The sequence below is a fragment of the Pecten maximus genome, chromosome 18 (assembly GCF_902652985.1).
Source record: "Pecten maximus chromosome 18, xPecMax1.1, whole genome shotgun sequence".
Classification (NCBI taxonomy): domain Eukaryota; kingdom Metazoa; phylum Mollusca; class Bivalvia; order Pectinida; family Pectinidae; genus Pecten; species Pecten maximus.
Window position 1 is genome coordinate 23,798,294 of NC_047032.1, and position 17,160 is coordinate 23,815,453.

The 17,160-nt window shown below is 35.8% G+C and overlaps 2 protein-coding genes across 3 annotated transcripts; one reads left to right on the forward strand and one right to left on the reverse strand.

Annotated features, from left to right (window-relative positions):
• Nucleotide 1: 1 nt before the first annotated feature.
• LOC117316083 (33 kDa inner dynein arm light chain, axonemal-like) lies at nucleotides 2-4,150 on the forward strand. The gene is made up of 6 exons (XM_033870571.1): nucleotides 2-172; nucleotides 954-1,096; nucleotides 1,411-1,580; nucleotides 1,991-2,169; nucleotides 2,628-2,792; nucleotides 3,840-4,150. The coding sequence occupies exons 1-6, from the start codon at nucleotides 92-94 to the stop codon at nucleotides 3,873-3,875; spliced, it is 774 nt and encodes a 257-aa protein (XP_033726462.1). The 5' UTR covers nucleotides 2-91; the 3' UTR covers nucleotides 3,876-4,150.
• Nucleotides 4,151-7,024: 2,874 nt separating this feature from the next.
• On the reverse strand, nucleotides 7,025-17,105 carry LOC117316084 (methenyltetrahydrofolate synthase domain-containing protein-like). 2 transcript variants are annotated; one of them, XM_033870572.1, is made up of 7 exons: nucleotides 16,970-17,105; nucleotides 14,443-14,504; nucleotides 12,940-13,043; nucleotides 12,371-12,484; nucleotides 12,089-12,202; nucleotides 11,603-11,693; nucleotides 7,025-11,211 (listed from the first exon to the last, which is right to left on the reverse strand). In XM_033870572.1, exons 2-7 carry the CDS (start codon nucleotides 14,492-14,494, stop codon nucleotides 10,109-10,111), a joined length of 1,578 nt encoding a protein of 525 aa, XP_033726463.1. In that variant the 5' UTR covers nucleotides 14,495-14,504; nucleotides 16,970-17,105; the 3' UTR covers nucleotides 7,025-10,108. The 2 variants fall into 2 exon arrangements, with proteins under 2 accessions (XP_033726463.1, XP_033726464.1); XM_033870573.1 differs by lacking the exon at nucleotides 16,970-17,105 and adding an exon at nucleotides 16,578-16,637.
• Between the last annotated feature and the right edge of the window lie 55 nt (nucleotides 17,106-17,160).

The window sequence follows — 17,160 nt, forward strand, 5'->3', positions numbered from 1 at the left end:
AGCATGCGCAGCGTAGTGTTGCTATAGCAGCAGATCAAGCAAAGACGGAGGATCGGGCAAAGGAATAATTTGCGACAAACTTGTAGCCAAAATGATTCCACCAAACGCATCTTTAGTCAAGTATGACAACCCAGTCCTTGTCAGTAGGAACACAGACAAGAAGACACCACGGGTATGGATCAACAAATGTTTTTTTCAAACTGTTCATCAGTTCAATTTATTAATTCATTGTAAACACGTTTCACTGTTTACATGAAGTGTGTTGGACAAGTTATACAAATCGTGTTTTTCACGTCGGGTTTGCTATTTTGTTTTGTGAAGTGATCGATAGTGTTTATTACGGTTTATATCTAAGAATTAACGGCGTTTTACCATACACATAGAGAGATTTTTTCAGCAATTCCTTTTAACTGTACATAATTGACTAGTCAATGTTGCTATGCTACATACATGAAATGGGAATTTCCAACATTTCTCATACAACCATTACACAAATCAAAGTAACACAGGAGAGTGTGTTGATAAATGTAATTATGAAATAATTATACGGTTTCTTTTGGTATGGCATAAAATATCAATTTAACACTTTGAGACTAGTCTACAACTTTGTGCTGCTTCACAGAAACTATTCTGTGTATTATTACTAGTATTGCTTAGAGTACGTGTAGTCAACAGCTCAATGCCTCCACCAGGGTTCCAACCCGTGACCCTCTGTTTGACAGCCTGATACTCTACCTAATGAGCTAAAGAGAAAATCTAAAAGGAGACTTGATAACTATGTACATTATTTAAAATTAAAATCTGCTGCAGATGTACAGTTGGCTTCAGATAAAGTGAGTGTGTATTTTTATTATTACTGACCATTTACAACATAAGCACACTATGAGTGAATTTCAGCAAGATATTAGTCTTTTATTAGACATTAATATATAAATATATTTAATCATTGACAGGCTAGAGCATTGAAGGTGAGTCCTGGTACCTCCACAGCAACAGGCCCTGTCCCAAACCCACCTGGCAAACAGAAGCCAACATCAGTAGATGCTAAAGCTGCACAACAAACAGATGAAATCCTAAACTCCATCTTACCACCAAGGTAAAAGGTTTTATCTGAATATAATTTATAACACCAAGTGCATCATTATTGTCTGCAATTGACAAGGTATTGAGTCAAACAAAATTGCTTGTTCTTTAGTTTTTAAGCTGAATTTTTGTTTGAAACTGTCAGCTATCAAGCATCATGTAAACACATGACTAACCCTATCATCAAAAAATAAATGCAATTGGACATATTGTAACATATGGTTAATTCAACTTGTAGGCTGTGCTGATAACCAACACGGCACCCCATACTCTTAGGAATGAAATTGTGTAGTATCATGCTTAATCTGTAAATCATTCATTAAACAGAGAATGGACAGAGGGTGGTCAATTGTGGGTCCAACAGGTGTCAAGTACTCCAGCAACACGTCTAGATGTTGTCAATCTACAGGAAGAACTTGACAGACGGTTGCAGCAGAGGCAAGCAAGAGAGACCGGTATCTGTCCCGTACGGAGAGAGCTATATTCACAATGTTTTGGTAGGTTTCGTCTTCTTACCGTTTCCTTTCCTCAATATAAATAACAATCTCAGTTGCTCCAGATTTTAAACAATGTGTCTTAGAGATGGGAGGTCTCATCACATCAAGTAAATTAATTTAACATAAATTCAGGTGTAGAATTTAATTATGGGCTTGGTTGAAAATTATGCTCAAGAGTCTAGTGAAAGCTGTGTCTCAGAGAAACATACATTTTGTATCCTTTTTCTCTTATTGCACAGTACTCAGTGTTTTTGTTAGATACGTGTAATCGTATTCTGTCAAGCCCACACCTTCCACCATTAGATAGTAACTTATGCGTATATTCATTTCAGTTGACCATAACATTGGGGAAATGTTCTGTCTATATATAGTATACACTTTTATGTATGTTAATTTTTGCTGTTTTGCAGATGAGCTGATCCGACAGGTGACCATCAACTGTGCGGAACGTGGCCTCCTCCTCCTCCGTGTACGAGATGAGATCCGGATGACGATAGCAGCCTACCAAACATTGTATGAAAGCAGTGTGGCTTTTGGTATGAGAAAAGCTCTCCAAGCAGAACAAGGAAAGGCTGACATGGAGAAAAGGGTAGGAATTTATCTGAGCTGCCAAAGGGGGTATAGGCTGTCTGTCAAAAGGTTATAGCTATGTTTGTCTTTAGTGTCCAAGTCTGTGATCTGATTAAACTTTCATAAGAGGTAAACCAACAATGTAGCTTGTAAAAAACAAACATCTTTACATCTGCAACCCAACTCTTGCTATCAATAGAAACACTTTCATTAAAGCAATTTGCATGCACTGTTCTTAAGGCATACATGTCTTAGGGATATTCTAGAAAATATTTTAAACATTTACTTTTAGTTGTAAAATTAACTTGCATCTTCCATCTCCTCGAAGTAATCAAATTATATTGTTTAAATATTTTTCTTATCACTAAAAATAATGATTTATATCAAGTATAACTTCATGTCCTGTATTGTATTCGTATAATGTATTAGTTAAAACAGCCATTTCAGTGTTTTGATTCTCTCATAATCCATTCACAGATTACAGAATTGGAAAATGAAAAGCGTGATCTTGAACGAAATGTGAATGAGTTGAAGGGCAAATGTGAACAGATTGAAAAGCGTGCTCAGGAACAGAGACAAGTAGAGGAGAAGAAACATACAGAGGAGATGCAGTTCCTCAAGAGAACCAATCAGCAACTCAAGGTGAGTCACATGATGGAATATCAACCAATTAAAAGCTGAAAAATTGTCATGTTACTTCTTATCAATATATAGAAATCATGAATTTTGTTACCTGTCTGAATATCAAGTATATGTTTAAAATTTAAAACTGATCATGAATCATCTCTGTTTAATTGGGCAGACTTACTTCTGATTGTGGTAAATACTTTGAATATAATCACAAAAAAATGTACCAATTATTTTACATTTTATGTTTTTAGCATGTCTCACATTCACAGATGAAAAAAAATCTGAACAATTATGACAGAAAATGTAATAATCACATGCAGCACTATCATGTATTTATTTTGCCTTTGGTAAAGGAAAAGTTACTCTAAGTTGGACCAAGCTGCAGTTTCCATGTCAATATTTTTTCAGCATATGTTTTATCGGGTAAAAGTTGTTCAGCACTTCCAATTGATAAGCTAAGATTTTTACACTCCATATTAATAGTACTGTTTTGGATTGAAAGTTTTACAAAAATTGATAAGGACTTGATCATAATAACCAAGATGTTGTCTTTATTAAACTGAACAGTTGTCCTGAAACATTCAAAAGTAAAACTCAGAAGTAGGGTACTCAAATGTCCTTTCTTTTCAATACATGGAATGGTATATTTTTTATACAATTTGAATGACCATTTTCAATCATCAAACATTTAGATCTAGACAATCTTGTGAAAATTATCCGATAACATGCTAAATGTGTCAAAGTATTTTTATGTATGCTGAATATATAGCTACTCTTGTGGATCTCTAAAACTGTTATTAAATATGCTTCATGCGTAATTTGGCATTTAGACTTATATTCCTTGTTATATGAAAATATCATTAGTTTGTAGAATAAGTGTATATTTCATTATATCACAAATCATTTACAATACCCAAATTTCTTTTTGGAAGAGAAATTTTATATGGAACTCTTTGGGAAGTATGACAGTAACAAAGATAAGACATATCATTAAGTCAATCTGACCAGACTCATATATTCCACATTGAATACCTAAATCTATTTTATTTTTGATTTCAGACTCAGCTAGAGGGAATCATTGCTCCAAAGAAGTAAATGTTGAAAGTGGAAGAACAATAACATAATTCTATGAAAATAACTTTGCAGAGTGAAACAACTCCAAGGAAATGTTCATTATTTCCATATTTCAGAGGATCGTTCAAATCCATCTGTCCGTCCAAATAATTGAGATGAATATTCCACTCCGTCCATCATGAATCATACATTAGCGATGGAAAACCTCACATTTCTATGGCCGATTTTCATATACTGCTGAACACAAGATGACTGGTGTCTTCAATGTGATATTAGCAATACAATGTTATTTTTAGGAAAATTTATATTGGTTTTGTCAACTCTAATCTTTAGGGAACCATTTTGTTGTTGTGGATCGCTGTCAAGGATCCACATTTTTCATTTGATGGTTCATCATGAGTTGTGGATTCCTTGATGATCTGGTTTTTCTCATTGTGATAATTCGGTATGAAGATTTTGAAAACAAAATTATTAACAAATAAATAAATATAGCTTTAAATTGTGAAATATCAACCTGAGAATACTGTTATTAATTTCAGTCAAAAGTAAACAATGCTTTGTAATTTCAATTTTGATATGGATCCAATTCATGGTTACAAATATAAATTTTTCCATACCTGTAAATATGAATTGTAGAAAATATTTATGTTTCAAAATATTAAATGTATAATATCTGATAAATGTTGTTGTTTTTGTTGCTTTGGCGGGATATAACAATGTGAATCACAAAACAAGAGTCCCAGAGGGCCTGTATCGCTCACCTGGTTTCATGAGATATGAAACAAGAATGATGCTTGTCCCATCAAAAAAAAATCATTTGTACAATTTTAAATCCCCACCCCATAATGATGCTACCAGGCAAATATGAGCGACAGCCATTGCTTGATTTCAGAGAAGAAGTCGTTTATATAAAATATAGCCCAATTGACCACATTTGGCCCTGCCCCTCAGGCCCCTGGGGGGGTCAGCCCCATCATTTGTACAATTTTGAATCCCCACCCCATAATGATGCTACCAGGCAAATATGAATGACAGCCATTGCTCGGTTTCAGAGAAGAAGTCGTTTATATCAATATAGCCGGACTGACCACATTCGGCCCTGCCCCTCAAGCCCCTGGAGAGTCAGCCTAATCATTTGTACAATTTTGAATCCCCACCCCATAATGATGCTACCAGGCAAATATGAGCGACAGCCATTGCTCGGTTTCAGAGAAGAAGTCGTTTATATCAATATAGCCCAATTGACCACATTTGGCCCCGCCCCTCAGGCCCCTCGGGGGTCAGCCCCATCATTTGTACAATTTTGAATCCCCAACCCATAGTGATGCTACCAGGCAAATATGAGCGATAGCCATTGCTTGGTTTCAGAGAAGAAGTCGTTTATATCAATAGCGCCAAATTGACCCCTTTTGGCCCTGCCCCAGAGGCCCCCAGGGGTCAGCCCCATCATTTGTACAATTTTGAGTCCCCTACCCATAGGGATGCTTCTGACCAAATTTGTTCAAATTCCGATCAGCGGTTATGAAGAAGAAGTCAAATAAGTCAATTGTTGACGGACGGACGACAGACGCCACGGTATGGCATAAGCTCACCTTGGTCCTTCGGACCAGGTGAGCTAAAAAATGTGATGGTTATACTCTTCAATACATCATGTATTTTCCGAAAAGAACAGAGGATAACTATATATATGTAATCTTTTGTTAACCTCCCTTTATATATACCTTACATAAAATATTCCTATATTTGGTCTGGAAGTGAATTGTTTACATACTTAGGGCCAATTTAAAGATGGATAAATTCAGTTTATGACAATAGGCATTTTTCTGTTCTGATCGGCTACCATATTCATAATAATTACGTAATGTTGACAATGTGCTCCATAAAAGATCATTAAGCAACAGGCCGCCCTATACACATTCTTTTCCAATCCACATCCTTTCTGATTTGGCTTTTTTTTATCATGAGGTCACCAGAGACGAAGTCTCCAGGTACTCTTTCTAGTCACATTTTGTTCGCTGCGTATAAGCTATTTATAAGTTTGAATTATAATCAATCAAATATCAACCATCAATGTAGTTTTGTAGGAACATTCCAAGGACAAGGACGTACAAAAGTTGTGAATTATAAACAGGGGCTTGGACCGAACCCAGTCTTGAATTACCACAAATCAAAGGTTTTCTGGCCTCGAGATAGAATTTAACATCAATTATGAATTTTAACATCAGATCCTAGATTTTCTAATTAGTCATCAATCAATGGTCAATGGGTTTTAATCTAAATACTTGAATTTAGTAAACTTGTGATAATGAATATATTTTAGTGAATTTATGGTTGAGTAACTATTCTTGTTTTCAAACTGTACTAATGAATCAAGGAGCTCCCTGTGAAATAAAGTATATCATATACATGTTTTCTTAATGTATCCAAAGTAGGATGCATATACATCCCACCTTGTCTCGATATTTTTCAGTGTGAAATTAACTGTTACAAGAAGTTTGTATCTTTACCAAGGAAAATGTTATGAGACAATTTGGAATTACAATTCCCGTCGAATGTGGAAGTATATGCCACAATTTTTTTGATGTAGGTCAAAATGTGGGTCAGAGCAACCTTTTTTTGATATAGTACAAATCCTTCATCTAGGCGATTCATGTCCCAAGTACCGGGTATAATGTTCATTGACAAGTAGGGTAGGAGAAAGAGCCATGTTATAATGTGAAAGGATGGACAATAACACAAAACTATAGCTGTCCCCTATCCCTCTGGTCCCAGTGGGGGAATCATAAGTATTTTTTTGATGATAGTTATTTTTATTCTGAATAATTCTGCTACTGTATGTACTCGTGAAAAATATTGAAATAGACATCCACTATTGAAATGTAAATTATGCACGAAAAATACAACTTTCCATAGTTTTTGTATGTAGACAAAATTAAGCAGTTTGTGGCAGAATTTGGGGCAAAATTTGTGGATTCTTAACCATCTTTTGCTGAACATATTATTAAAATGTTTGGAGTGTAGTATTATTGCACAGGAAAATCCATTCCAATTTCTTCTCTTTGCTGAAATCTGTAACATTCATCATACAGAATTAACATGTTCAGGGAGTCGCTGCTGTTCCAACTTTGTCAAGGAAGTGGCCATGCTTAAAAAAGTATTCAAAAGAGGACTTCAATAATGACAACGCATCGTTTTATTATTAAATCATTATTGATTAATAAAAAACTATATCTATAAACTATGATATTGCAGTCATGCTTTCTCGAGTCACAACCTCATAGAATTTCATAACTTTTTTGAAGAGAATTCAATTTCTACATAACTTCTCTTAAAATTACCGAATATATAACACTGCACAAATCAAGACCTTTAATTACAAACAGGGTTGGAATAATAAATGGCAGTCATCAATATTGAATTAGTTTTTTTTTTTATAATTATCTTAAAATACTTAAAAAGTGGGTTTCTGCTGAGTTTTAGGAGTTACCTCTGGAAAGGATTTTTTCCCTAGAAGGAAGAATTTTACAATTTCACATAAATACCATGAGAAAATTAAAAGAAAAGACATCCCAACAGTTAACTTACAAGTGGGCTAGCATTGAAAATAAACAGAAAGTAGAACAAATTTCATAGTGTGATCATGTCTTGGTCAAATTTTATTCTTTTGAAGTTACTAATTAATATCAAAATGTATTAAGTTACCACTAAATAGATTTATTCCAAAAAGTAACTATCTTCTGTACTAAATTTAACTGCTATTTTTGCTTAAAGATCAGCAGAAACCCAACTCTGATAAACTTATATATAGACCGTGACAGACAGGCTTCTAGCCCATTAACGGAATCACAATATACCCAGCAATTTTATGTATTTCATCTTTTGAAGTTAACAGAACTTTATTTCCCCCTAAATACAGAAAATAACTGGCACTTATTTGGATCAAAATTGCATAGTTCACTTGATGTCTTTGGCAGATAATGCTGCTGTTCTAAGCTCAAAAAACAGGATAGCTTTTGAGGATTTCTGTGAAGCATTGTTTACACTATAAAAGGATTAATGGCTAAGGATACAAGATCACTACTGCTATTGAAGTTATATGCTACCATACATATTGTACTTTTGTGTCAAGAGTTATTTCCCTTGAAAACTCATGATATGAAAATGTATCATAACATATTGTCATTTATTTCCCCCTTTAGGATTCTGGATTCCTCCATTAACTCCAAATAAATCGGTCCAAGTCAATGAAATCAAAATATACTTTACCAGTTCTTAAGGAAATGACTTATAGGTTGGAGAAGGTAGCATATAACCTTAAAAATCTACTCACTAATTTCAGACCTGTTAGTTGTTAATTACGATATGCAAGAAACTTAAGTTTAAAACAGCTTCATGTATGGATGTGTTGAAGATTGATGCACTCACCAAAACTGCAAAAATGAAAATCATGAAATTGCACAAACTTGTTAAATTATATGTCCAACCTTGAACACATCTATGTATAATCTATATACACACAGACAAATAAGCACAACTGTAATGGGTATAAGCTGTCGGGTAGAAATTCCTTTTCAATCCATTTTTTCAAGCACCCATTCCAAAACTTTAATACTAAAAATAAAAGAATACATGTAGTTTGTACATATTTTTTGGTGGTTGAAACCCTTCTGACCTTCAAACATCTGTACAGCTTTCTCCTGATAATACATAGGCATACAGTAATAATGCATTTCTTTAAAATTTGTTAGAAAAAATTCGGTAATTTTATGATAAAAAAAGGCACTTGGAATCCAGAATAGCACAAATTTTTTACAAATCTAAAGACGAAACGTTTCGTTATAATGTGATTTTTTTCAATTTGGCTGCTTTGTTTACAGATTCTTGTACAACCTAGGCTTCAGGCAAATTTCTACTGATTTCGGCAAAAGATTCACTCTTTACAGCATTAAAGATATTTTTATCAATACAACAGTAAATCTGCCCGATAACAAAACACAACTATACATATTACTCCAATAAAAACCAAAATATCTAATACCTAAATATTTCATCATCTTGTATTTACTGAATGGTTGGGAGTTTTAAACTTGAGGGTACATGCTCAGAGATCCTGAAAGAACTGATTCTGTATTCACACAAATTACCCTGCCATACATTACAAATCAGGATTGCATTTGGAGCACGATGCAATGAGATACCCCAATATAGCAATAGTACAAATACATTTCATATTTACTTCCGCCATGAACAATTGATAGGTATTTTTGTTCAAAAAAATCGAAAATCAGTAGTCGCCTATCTAAGATATAAATTACATTTTGTGCATTCAGTAAGTCTAATTAACCACTCTCTGATCAATGTTGTCGACTGCTACATCATACATCAGGGATTTCATGAATTACCTGGTAATATCTCATGAAAACAGCTGTTATTGTTAAGTGATGCAACCGATCTAATTGCAATTACCTAGTCTTCCAGCCAAACAAATCACACGTACAACTCTGAGTTACTAAGGTCAAAGGGTTCCACCAATCAAAACCAGTTTGCCAAATATGCTACCAATGAAAAGCTGTCTCTAAAACTTAAAACATCTAAAGATGAGACACTAACCAGCGAAAGACAAAACATGAGAAATAAGAAATTTTTGTGTCAAACATTTCAATGAATATGATTTTAATCAAAATTAAGAACATTTTTCTTCTTTGTGACCTTTTAAATGAACATGCCCTCCAGCAACAGATTTTAAAAAAATATGCTTTTACCATCAAAAGTGAAAAACTGATTAGGTCTCGAGCCCATCACATACAAGGGTTGTATGATTGACCTCAGGGACTTGTGCATTTTTCAGTCAATTTATCAGTCTAGAATCATCGATTCTGAATCAAGATTATCAGAAAACTCCCATTCACCATGAAATTAAGTGGACAAAAATCATGTCTGTAGTGTTGATACACCTCATTCCATTCCAAACAAAACAAAACTGGATGGCCTCCTTCCATGACTGTATAACAGGATCAACGACACTCACTACAGAGGGTTAGTGGTAATGATTACTTCTCAGTCTAGTTTCATGTCATCTCTCATTAAAACCACGAACGATCATCAGGATAATTTGCTACAGGCCTACATGTCCTGCCACTGAGACTGGAGTCGTCGGTCACTGATTTTAAATAACAGTATATATATACCTTAGCACTATTTGGGCACAGCATGAAGTGCTACACACGTCCCAACCACCTATCTCCAGTACCCCCTCAATCATCACTCCTGATATTCATCTGCTGCATACCATCTGCGGCACCATTGACATCGTGGTCTCCAACCTCTCCACGTTCTCCAGATGAATTATTTGACCGATTTGTCGGTGGCTTGGATTCTTCAATTCTAAGCTGCTTGCCATTAATTTCAAATTCTTTCAGAGAGTCTAAGGCTGTTTCCATTTCACTCTGTTTTGTGAATTGAAAGAATGCATATCCGCGTGCCCCATGCCATATAACGCGAATCGGGAAGATATCCATTTCACGGATCTTGGTTTTCAGTTCACTGACACGAGTTGCGCGTGGAATGCTTCCAACAAAAATTGTAGGCATCCTGGTACGAGGGTTGTTTCTCATTCTACGTGGGCCACGACGTTCACCTCCCTTGCCTCTTCGCTTGTCTGGTATCTCCCTATCACCATCTCCTTCCCTGGGTGAATAGTCATCTACGTTCTGCTCAGAGTTCTCTTCGCCCTCATCACGACGATCAGATGCCCTCCTCCTTCTGCGTGGAGGTCGTGGACGTCTCCTGCGCTGAGGACGGTCCTCACGCCTCTGATCACCATCAGCATGCGTTGCTTCATTACCCGACGACTCACCACGCTCCTCGTTGGCCGATTCTCCATCTCGCTCACTGTTGGGCCTACGACGTCCACGCCCACCTGGGGCACGACGTCTCCGGTTGAATGGTGGGCGTCTGCGACGATAACGATCATTCTCACCTTCTTTTTCATCCTCCCCATCATCAGCTGTCTCGTCAAACTCCTCTCCGTCTTTAAGTGTTACATCCACTCCAGCCTCACGCTCCAAGGCACGCAGGCGCTTAAGGATTGCAACTTGACGCATTTTCTTTGGTGTAAGGTAAGACCAGACAATACCCTTGGGTTGAGCTCGTTTGCAGTCACACTTGATGATCTCAGTTGGCGTGACTATGTAGTTTACCTGAACATCATGGGGAGTCATCAGGGCCTCGGGGATATCAAGAACCTGACAGTCATGGACGGTCGAAATCACAATAGTGCTGTCATCAATGGCACCCATGCTTTTCATCATGGCATACTCCAAGTCTCCAAAACCCTCACCTTTACCAATACGAAAACCTGAAAAAACAGGTTACAAAATAAGACTAATTTCTATGTTGGTAATACTTATTATCTTCGGCTACGTTTATCAGCAAAATGCTAATGGACTCTTAGTACTCAGTATTAAGAGTGTGTTCACAAGAATGTTCTGCTGTATTAAAGAAATACACATGTTGGCCTATTCTTGCTTATTAATTTTCCTGATTAATTGGAGTCATTAATATCAATTCTGGGTCTATTAAGTGGACTTTAAAACAGCTGAAAATTTTTTTTCTTGAAACTTTTTTTGAACAAGAGATCCAGACGGCCGTCACTGCTAAAATGATCATTTCAGTGATGATGACAAAACACTCTTACAACAATCTTTCACGTTAACCTAATAATGGTTGGCATTAAGACAAGTACTGACCTTCCTTGGACACTGCCACGGAACCTATGATGATGAGGTCAACCTTTATTTTGTCATCCAGACCTATTGGTTCGCTGTGTTCCCTCACTCCCTACAGTACAATAAGATTACATCTTTATCACTTAAATATATATACATATGCATGTTTTATGGTGAATCCTTAACTGTACATGTGGATTATTTATAATTATGGTGAATCCTTAACTGTACATGTGGATTATTTAGAAATGAAAGTCCCTGATAGGCCCCTCACAGTAAACATGATGATTTTGAAATGTTACTAATTGTGTAGGCAAAAAAGAAATATGTGTCATTTGTTTTATAACTATGCAAAGAATAAGAAAACAATGCTGTTTTCAGAATAGATAAGGTCTGGAAAATACATGATGACCCTATAATTGAAGAAGTATAATGCTTGGAATGAACATTAAAGCCAGCATATGTATCAGTTCCAGATTTTAAAGACAAGCAAGCAAGGAAATTTACCTGAGTCGTAGAACAGATCCTCAGCATATCCTTATTAGCCCCTTCTGGCACCACAATCCTGTTGAAGAGGCCTGTCCTCAACCGTGGAGTTGGCACCAGTAATGTCTTATTTGCCTGTTAAATAACACAGATGCAATTATTGAGTATTTTCTGTAATATAAAATTATTTGTCACCAATTCAGGTGTACCTTTAATTTAATATTTTCAGCAATTAATTATGGTAATTCCCAAATTATCTTTAAAAAACAGCTGGAAGATTACCTATGTCTTATCCAAACCTACCTCCAGAGTAAGGAAGCGCACATTCTCCTGTGGTTTATCCGGGTTCACTTTCACAACTCTAGCCGATTTGAACTCAGCCATTGTTGGCACCTTCTCGGCAGCATTGGCTGCTCCCTGTAACAAAGTTAATGGGGCTAAATGGAAAACTTCAAAGCTCAAAACATGTCAAAAGTTGGAAATAAATCAAAACAGGTAAAATATTTCAAACCACAATTGTCTTATCCAAGAAGAATTTTCAAGCAAAACATTAGCTTCCTCTCACTAGATTAATTTTGTCAGTGAATGGTAAAATCTACAAAACTACTTAGCCAAACTTGCAATTAAACATTTACCCAAGTCCCAAAATATGTCAAAAGTAGTTCAACAAATAAATTCAATTTTGCAATTTTACAGTTTAAACCTAAAACTACTACTGACATCCTACCACTGTTATCTAGTACATGAGTGAATAAGTCAGTAAAACTTCTTAACTTGACAATTTGAGAGATGGATGGTCAAGGGTAACAGAATCTATGCCCTGGACATCATTGTGGCGGGACAGGAGGTATCCCTGGGAAAGAGTAACGCACCTTGAAGTTTGGTATCCTGTTGTAAACTGGACGTGGGAAGTTAACAAGGTTGTTCTGTTCCAGGTAATCCCAGACAACTTTGCGTATGGACTGCTTCGAAATCTCTGTAAACATAGTAATGATAGTATTATAATCACTTAAGATAGATAATATTAGCAAAGTTAACCGGAGTACCTGCTCTGCTATCAAGAGTTGCCATTCTATGCTGCAAGACTTTGTAAAATATCAGAAAATAGAAAATCTAATCAAATCAACAAAATGGAGTAAAAAAAGTGGAACAAAAGATCGAGTTGTGAACAACCGGGCTAATCCAATATCCCACTTTCCAATAATAAAAAAAAATTCTAATATTCAAGGATATCATGGAAAATTAACATACAAATGTATAGTAACTCACAAGAAATTCTTCAAAATAATTAAAAACAAGAAATCCCAGAGGTAATTTGCCATTCACCAGTTTATGAGGTTTCTTTGTTCTATAAGCCTGATCTCATCATGATGTTTTCAGTACTTTTAAACTCTTCTGTTCCTCAACATGTTTTATTCACAAAACATAATTGTATTTTTCCTAAGGAAAATTTCAGAAGGAAAGGGTTTCTTTCCAGAAATATTTGTTAAATCTTTGGTATTAATATACAAATACCAGAAAAAATATATTCAAGTGTATAGTTAGGTATTGGCAGTGGTACAGGAATGCATGAGAATATCTTGTGCAAGTCACATGACTAGCTATGAATACTTAATAGCTCTGACAGAAAAAAACTTGTAATAGTAGTTCTGTATCTCACCATCAGTTATTGCAGAAACAACTCACTTCCTCCCAAGATATCTCATCACCTGCTATGATAAAAACAACTCCCTACCTCTCAATCTCATCACCTGCTATGATAGAAACAACTCCCTTCCTCCCAATCTCATCACCTGCTGTGATAGAAACAACTCCCTTCCTCCCAATCTCATCACCTGCTGTGATAGAAACAACTCCCTACCTCTCAATCTCATCACCTGCTGTGATAGAAACAACTCCCTACCTCTCAATATCATCACCTGCTGTGATAGAAACAACTCCCTACCTCTCAATCTCATCACCTGCTATGATAGAAACAACTCCCTACCTCTCAATCTCATCACCTGCTGTGATAGAAACAACTCCCTTCCTCCCAATCTCATCACCTGCTGTGATAGAAACAACTCCCTTCCTCCCAATCTCATCACCTGCTGTGATAAAAACAACTCCCTACCTCTCAATATCATCACCTGCTGTGATAGAAACAACTCCCTTCCTCCCAATCTTATCACCTGCTGTGATAGAAACAACTCCCTACCTCTCAATATCATCACCTGCTGTGATAGAAACAACTCCCTACCTCTCAATCTCATTACCTGCTATGATAGAAACAATATGTTAGTTCCCAGTCCCATCACCTGCTATGATTGAAACAATGCTCATCTTCGAATTCCCTATCACACCACCACTGGCACCAGCAATAAAAACAGACTAACCTTCTGAGCCCATCGCCTTCACAGACTCCGCTGGCAATCTTGGTTCCGACATATTTCTTTATCTGAAAACAAAATCAAAAATGAAATAATTTTATGAAATTCAGCTACATGTAGTTTACACAAAAGGGTGGAACAGGTACAATTGTATTAAGCACGAGATATAGAAGAATATACAAACCTAACTTACAAAACATGCATAACTCTCGACATACATTTCCCATATTACGGCATCATGACTTCAGTAAATGGTTTATGTGAATGATCAGTGATTAATATTGATCATATCATCCACAGCAAATCAATATTGGCTGACCTTTGTCAGTCTGTTGACAGGGCTTTTCTGGGGGCTTATTGAGGCCAATTAACGGGCCCCATTCCCAATTGGAATCATTTCATTTTAAAGCCAAATTCCAAAAATTTGCAGTTGACTCCCGAAAAACTCTTTTCCAATTCACCAATTATCTTCCCAAAATGAGACAAATAGGCCCCTTCCCATAACCAGTGAGAAAAAACCCTGGTTGACATATTCCATTCAGTCCTTTCTGCAATATCACTTTTATCTATTAACAGGCATATGTGTGCTGTAACTTACTGTATAACTTTGAAATGATGAGTGATTTAAATAGAGAAAATCTCTAAATGATTGGTCTTTGTTTTGTTTTGTAATTTAAACTAATTATATCAAAATTCAGAATTGCTCAAAACTCATTTTTTATGTCCTGCAGACAATTACTGGCACACATTTCGTTGTGTTCTTCTCCTGCGTCATTGAATTCAGAAACAAATTATAAGGAAATGCCCAACTACATAAAGTTATGCATGCTGTTACTGGAGCAAAATTTGTCTGTATACCCTATACAGCTATTACCCTATTTTTCTGTGATGCCCATTACCAAGGTAATGCGGTAAAAAAATGAAGAAAAAAAAAGAGAGAGAGAAAGCAATTCAAGACTTCAAGTATTCAAGCATATAGTACATGGTGAATCAATATCAATACCAAATTTATTTACAAAAAAATAAATGCTCTCAAATATTTTTCTAAACTGATACGATCTGTATAAATAAAAGTGAGGAAATCTCCAAAGAACCAACGTCCATTCAGTGTAGTTCATATTTCTAATAGATATATAAATGGAACTCAACATCCAGGTTCCATATTTTATTACAGATCTTATACTTCTTAGCTTCTGTTGTAGCAGGAAAGCATTTGGCACATTTGTCTACTTTTCTGTTACTGTGATTAGTGCACTTTAGCACAACCACTCTCCCCTAAAGCATGGGTTGGAGTCACACTTATGCAGGGTCAGACCAACTTTGGCTTAGTTTCAACAGCTGAGGGCACATCGGATTTACTCCTTAGCGTTTTCTTCAACTACAGAACAACATCTTTAGTGGTGTCATTGTAAAAGGTAAGCTCTCCAAAGCTTATATTGTTGGTAGAATCAAAATAAACTTATTTCACAAAAACCGCCCCCTGCACATGATAACAGGAGAGTTTGCTTGAGAATATTTTTACTATATATCATGCTTTTTCTATACCACCTTGCATTTCTATTAGAGAAGATTGTCTCTTCATAATGAAATATCTAGAGCATTTTCACATTTTCCTGTTTTATAGAAAAGATCTATATATTTCAGTATGTAACCAAGGAATAATTTGTTTGAGAACTGTATCATGTATGCCTTGATTGGAAAATAAACTTATTACAAGTATCTTGAATCATGAATTTTGGTAGCTTCATTTAGATCGAGATTGATCAATTCAATGTATTGACCTTGTTAAGATATATCATATGATACATAGCTTACTAATACAGAAATAAAACAGTGAAATGTTAGACTCAAGCCAAAGCATACAGTATAGGATGCCCTACTCCGACTCTGTTAGAGGATACTACAGTGAGAAACTTCATAACCATAAAATAGCCAAAGACCTTTAGCTAGCTGAAGTAGGCCTATTTCAGTATGAAGCCCGTACATGTACCAGTAGATCTAAGCATAGGCTATCACAGAATTTTTACATTCAACTTGCAAGTTTTACCATATCATAGTTATCAAAGTGAAAATAAAAATAATCACACTTTGGTGAATTATGTGTATTGTTCCTTGAAACATATAGTTTGTGGCTTACAAACCCCCAAAATTAAAATATTCTAAATGTTCATCTTTCGGTTGCAGCTTCTGCTCAGTCAGCGAACGTTTCCATGGTGATCACGTGCAGAAAACGTCGTTTCAAAACATCCGCCTGTCGAAAGAGTTCTGAATATTTGATAGGTTAAGTGGGTTTGAAATCTACTCCAAGCGCACTCCTATGCTGAATAAGATAAAATAGATATCGTGTGTAACAAAAATTAATACTAAATGCGTTACCAATGGCTTCTTGTCAATAATAAAACCCGTTCCTAAATAATGAAAAGTTTCCACTTTAGCCGACCGGTCCAAAGGGCGGTCAAGTTTCACTTCAATAATTGATAACAAAACCATATCTTTCACCTTCGCATACATCACAATATAACGCACTGTATACCTTTTGTACTATCTAGATGATAATTCGGACTGTGTTGCACCTTCGAATAGAGAATAAAGTCTAAAGTTTTATCACGATTTTTCAACGTGGCACATGGAGGCTGCCATAGTATAGGACCGCAGAAAAATAGATCTTGAAATAGGATGTTAATTATCACAAACGGCGATAAAAATGATACCAAATATTGAAAA

Excerpts from the sequence above, each read along its gene's own strand:
- LOC117316084 (XM_033870572.1), bottom strand. The coding sequence starts at position 14,494 with ATGTCGGAACCAAGATTGCCAGCGGAGTCTGTGAAGGCGATGGGCTCA. Across the intron at positions 13,044-14,442 it reads GAAGGCGATGGGCTCAGAAG|AGATTTCGAAGCAGTCCATA; the intron begins GTTAGTCTGTTT and ends CTATGTTTACAG. Across the intron at positions 12,485-12,939 it reads ACAGGATACCAAACTTCAAG|GGAGCAGCCAATGCTGCCGA; the intron begins GTGCGTTACTCT and ends ACTTTGTTACAG.
- LOC117316083 (XM_033870571.1), top strand. The coding sequence starts at position 92 with ATGATTCCACCAAACGCATCTTTAGTCAAGTATGACAACCCAGTCCTT. Across the intron at positions 1,097-1,410 it reads AACTCCATCTTACCACCAAG|AGAATGGACAGAGGGTGGTC; the intron begins GTAAAAGGTTTT and ends TTCATTAAACAG. Across the intron at positions 2,170-2,627 it reads AGGCTGACATGGAGAAAAGG|ATTACAGAATTGGAAAATGA; the intron begins GTAGGAATTTAT and ends ATCCATTCACAG.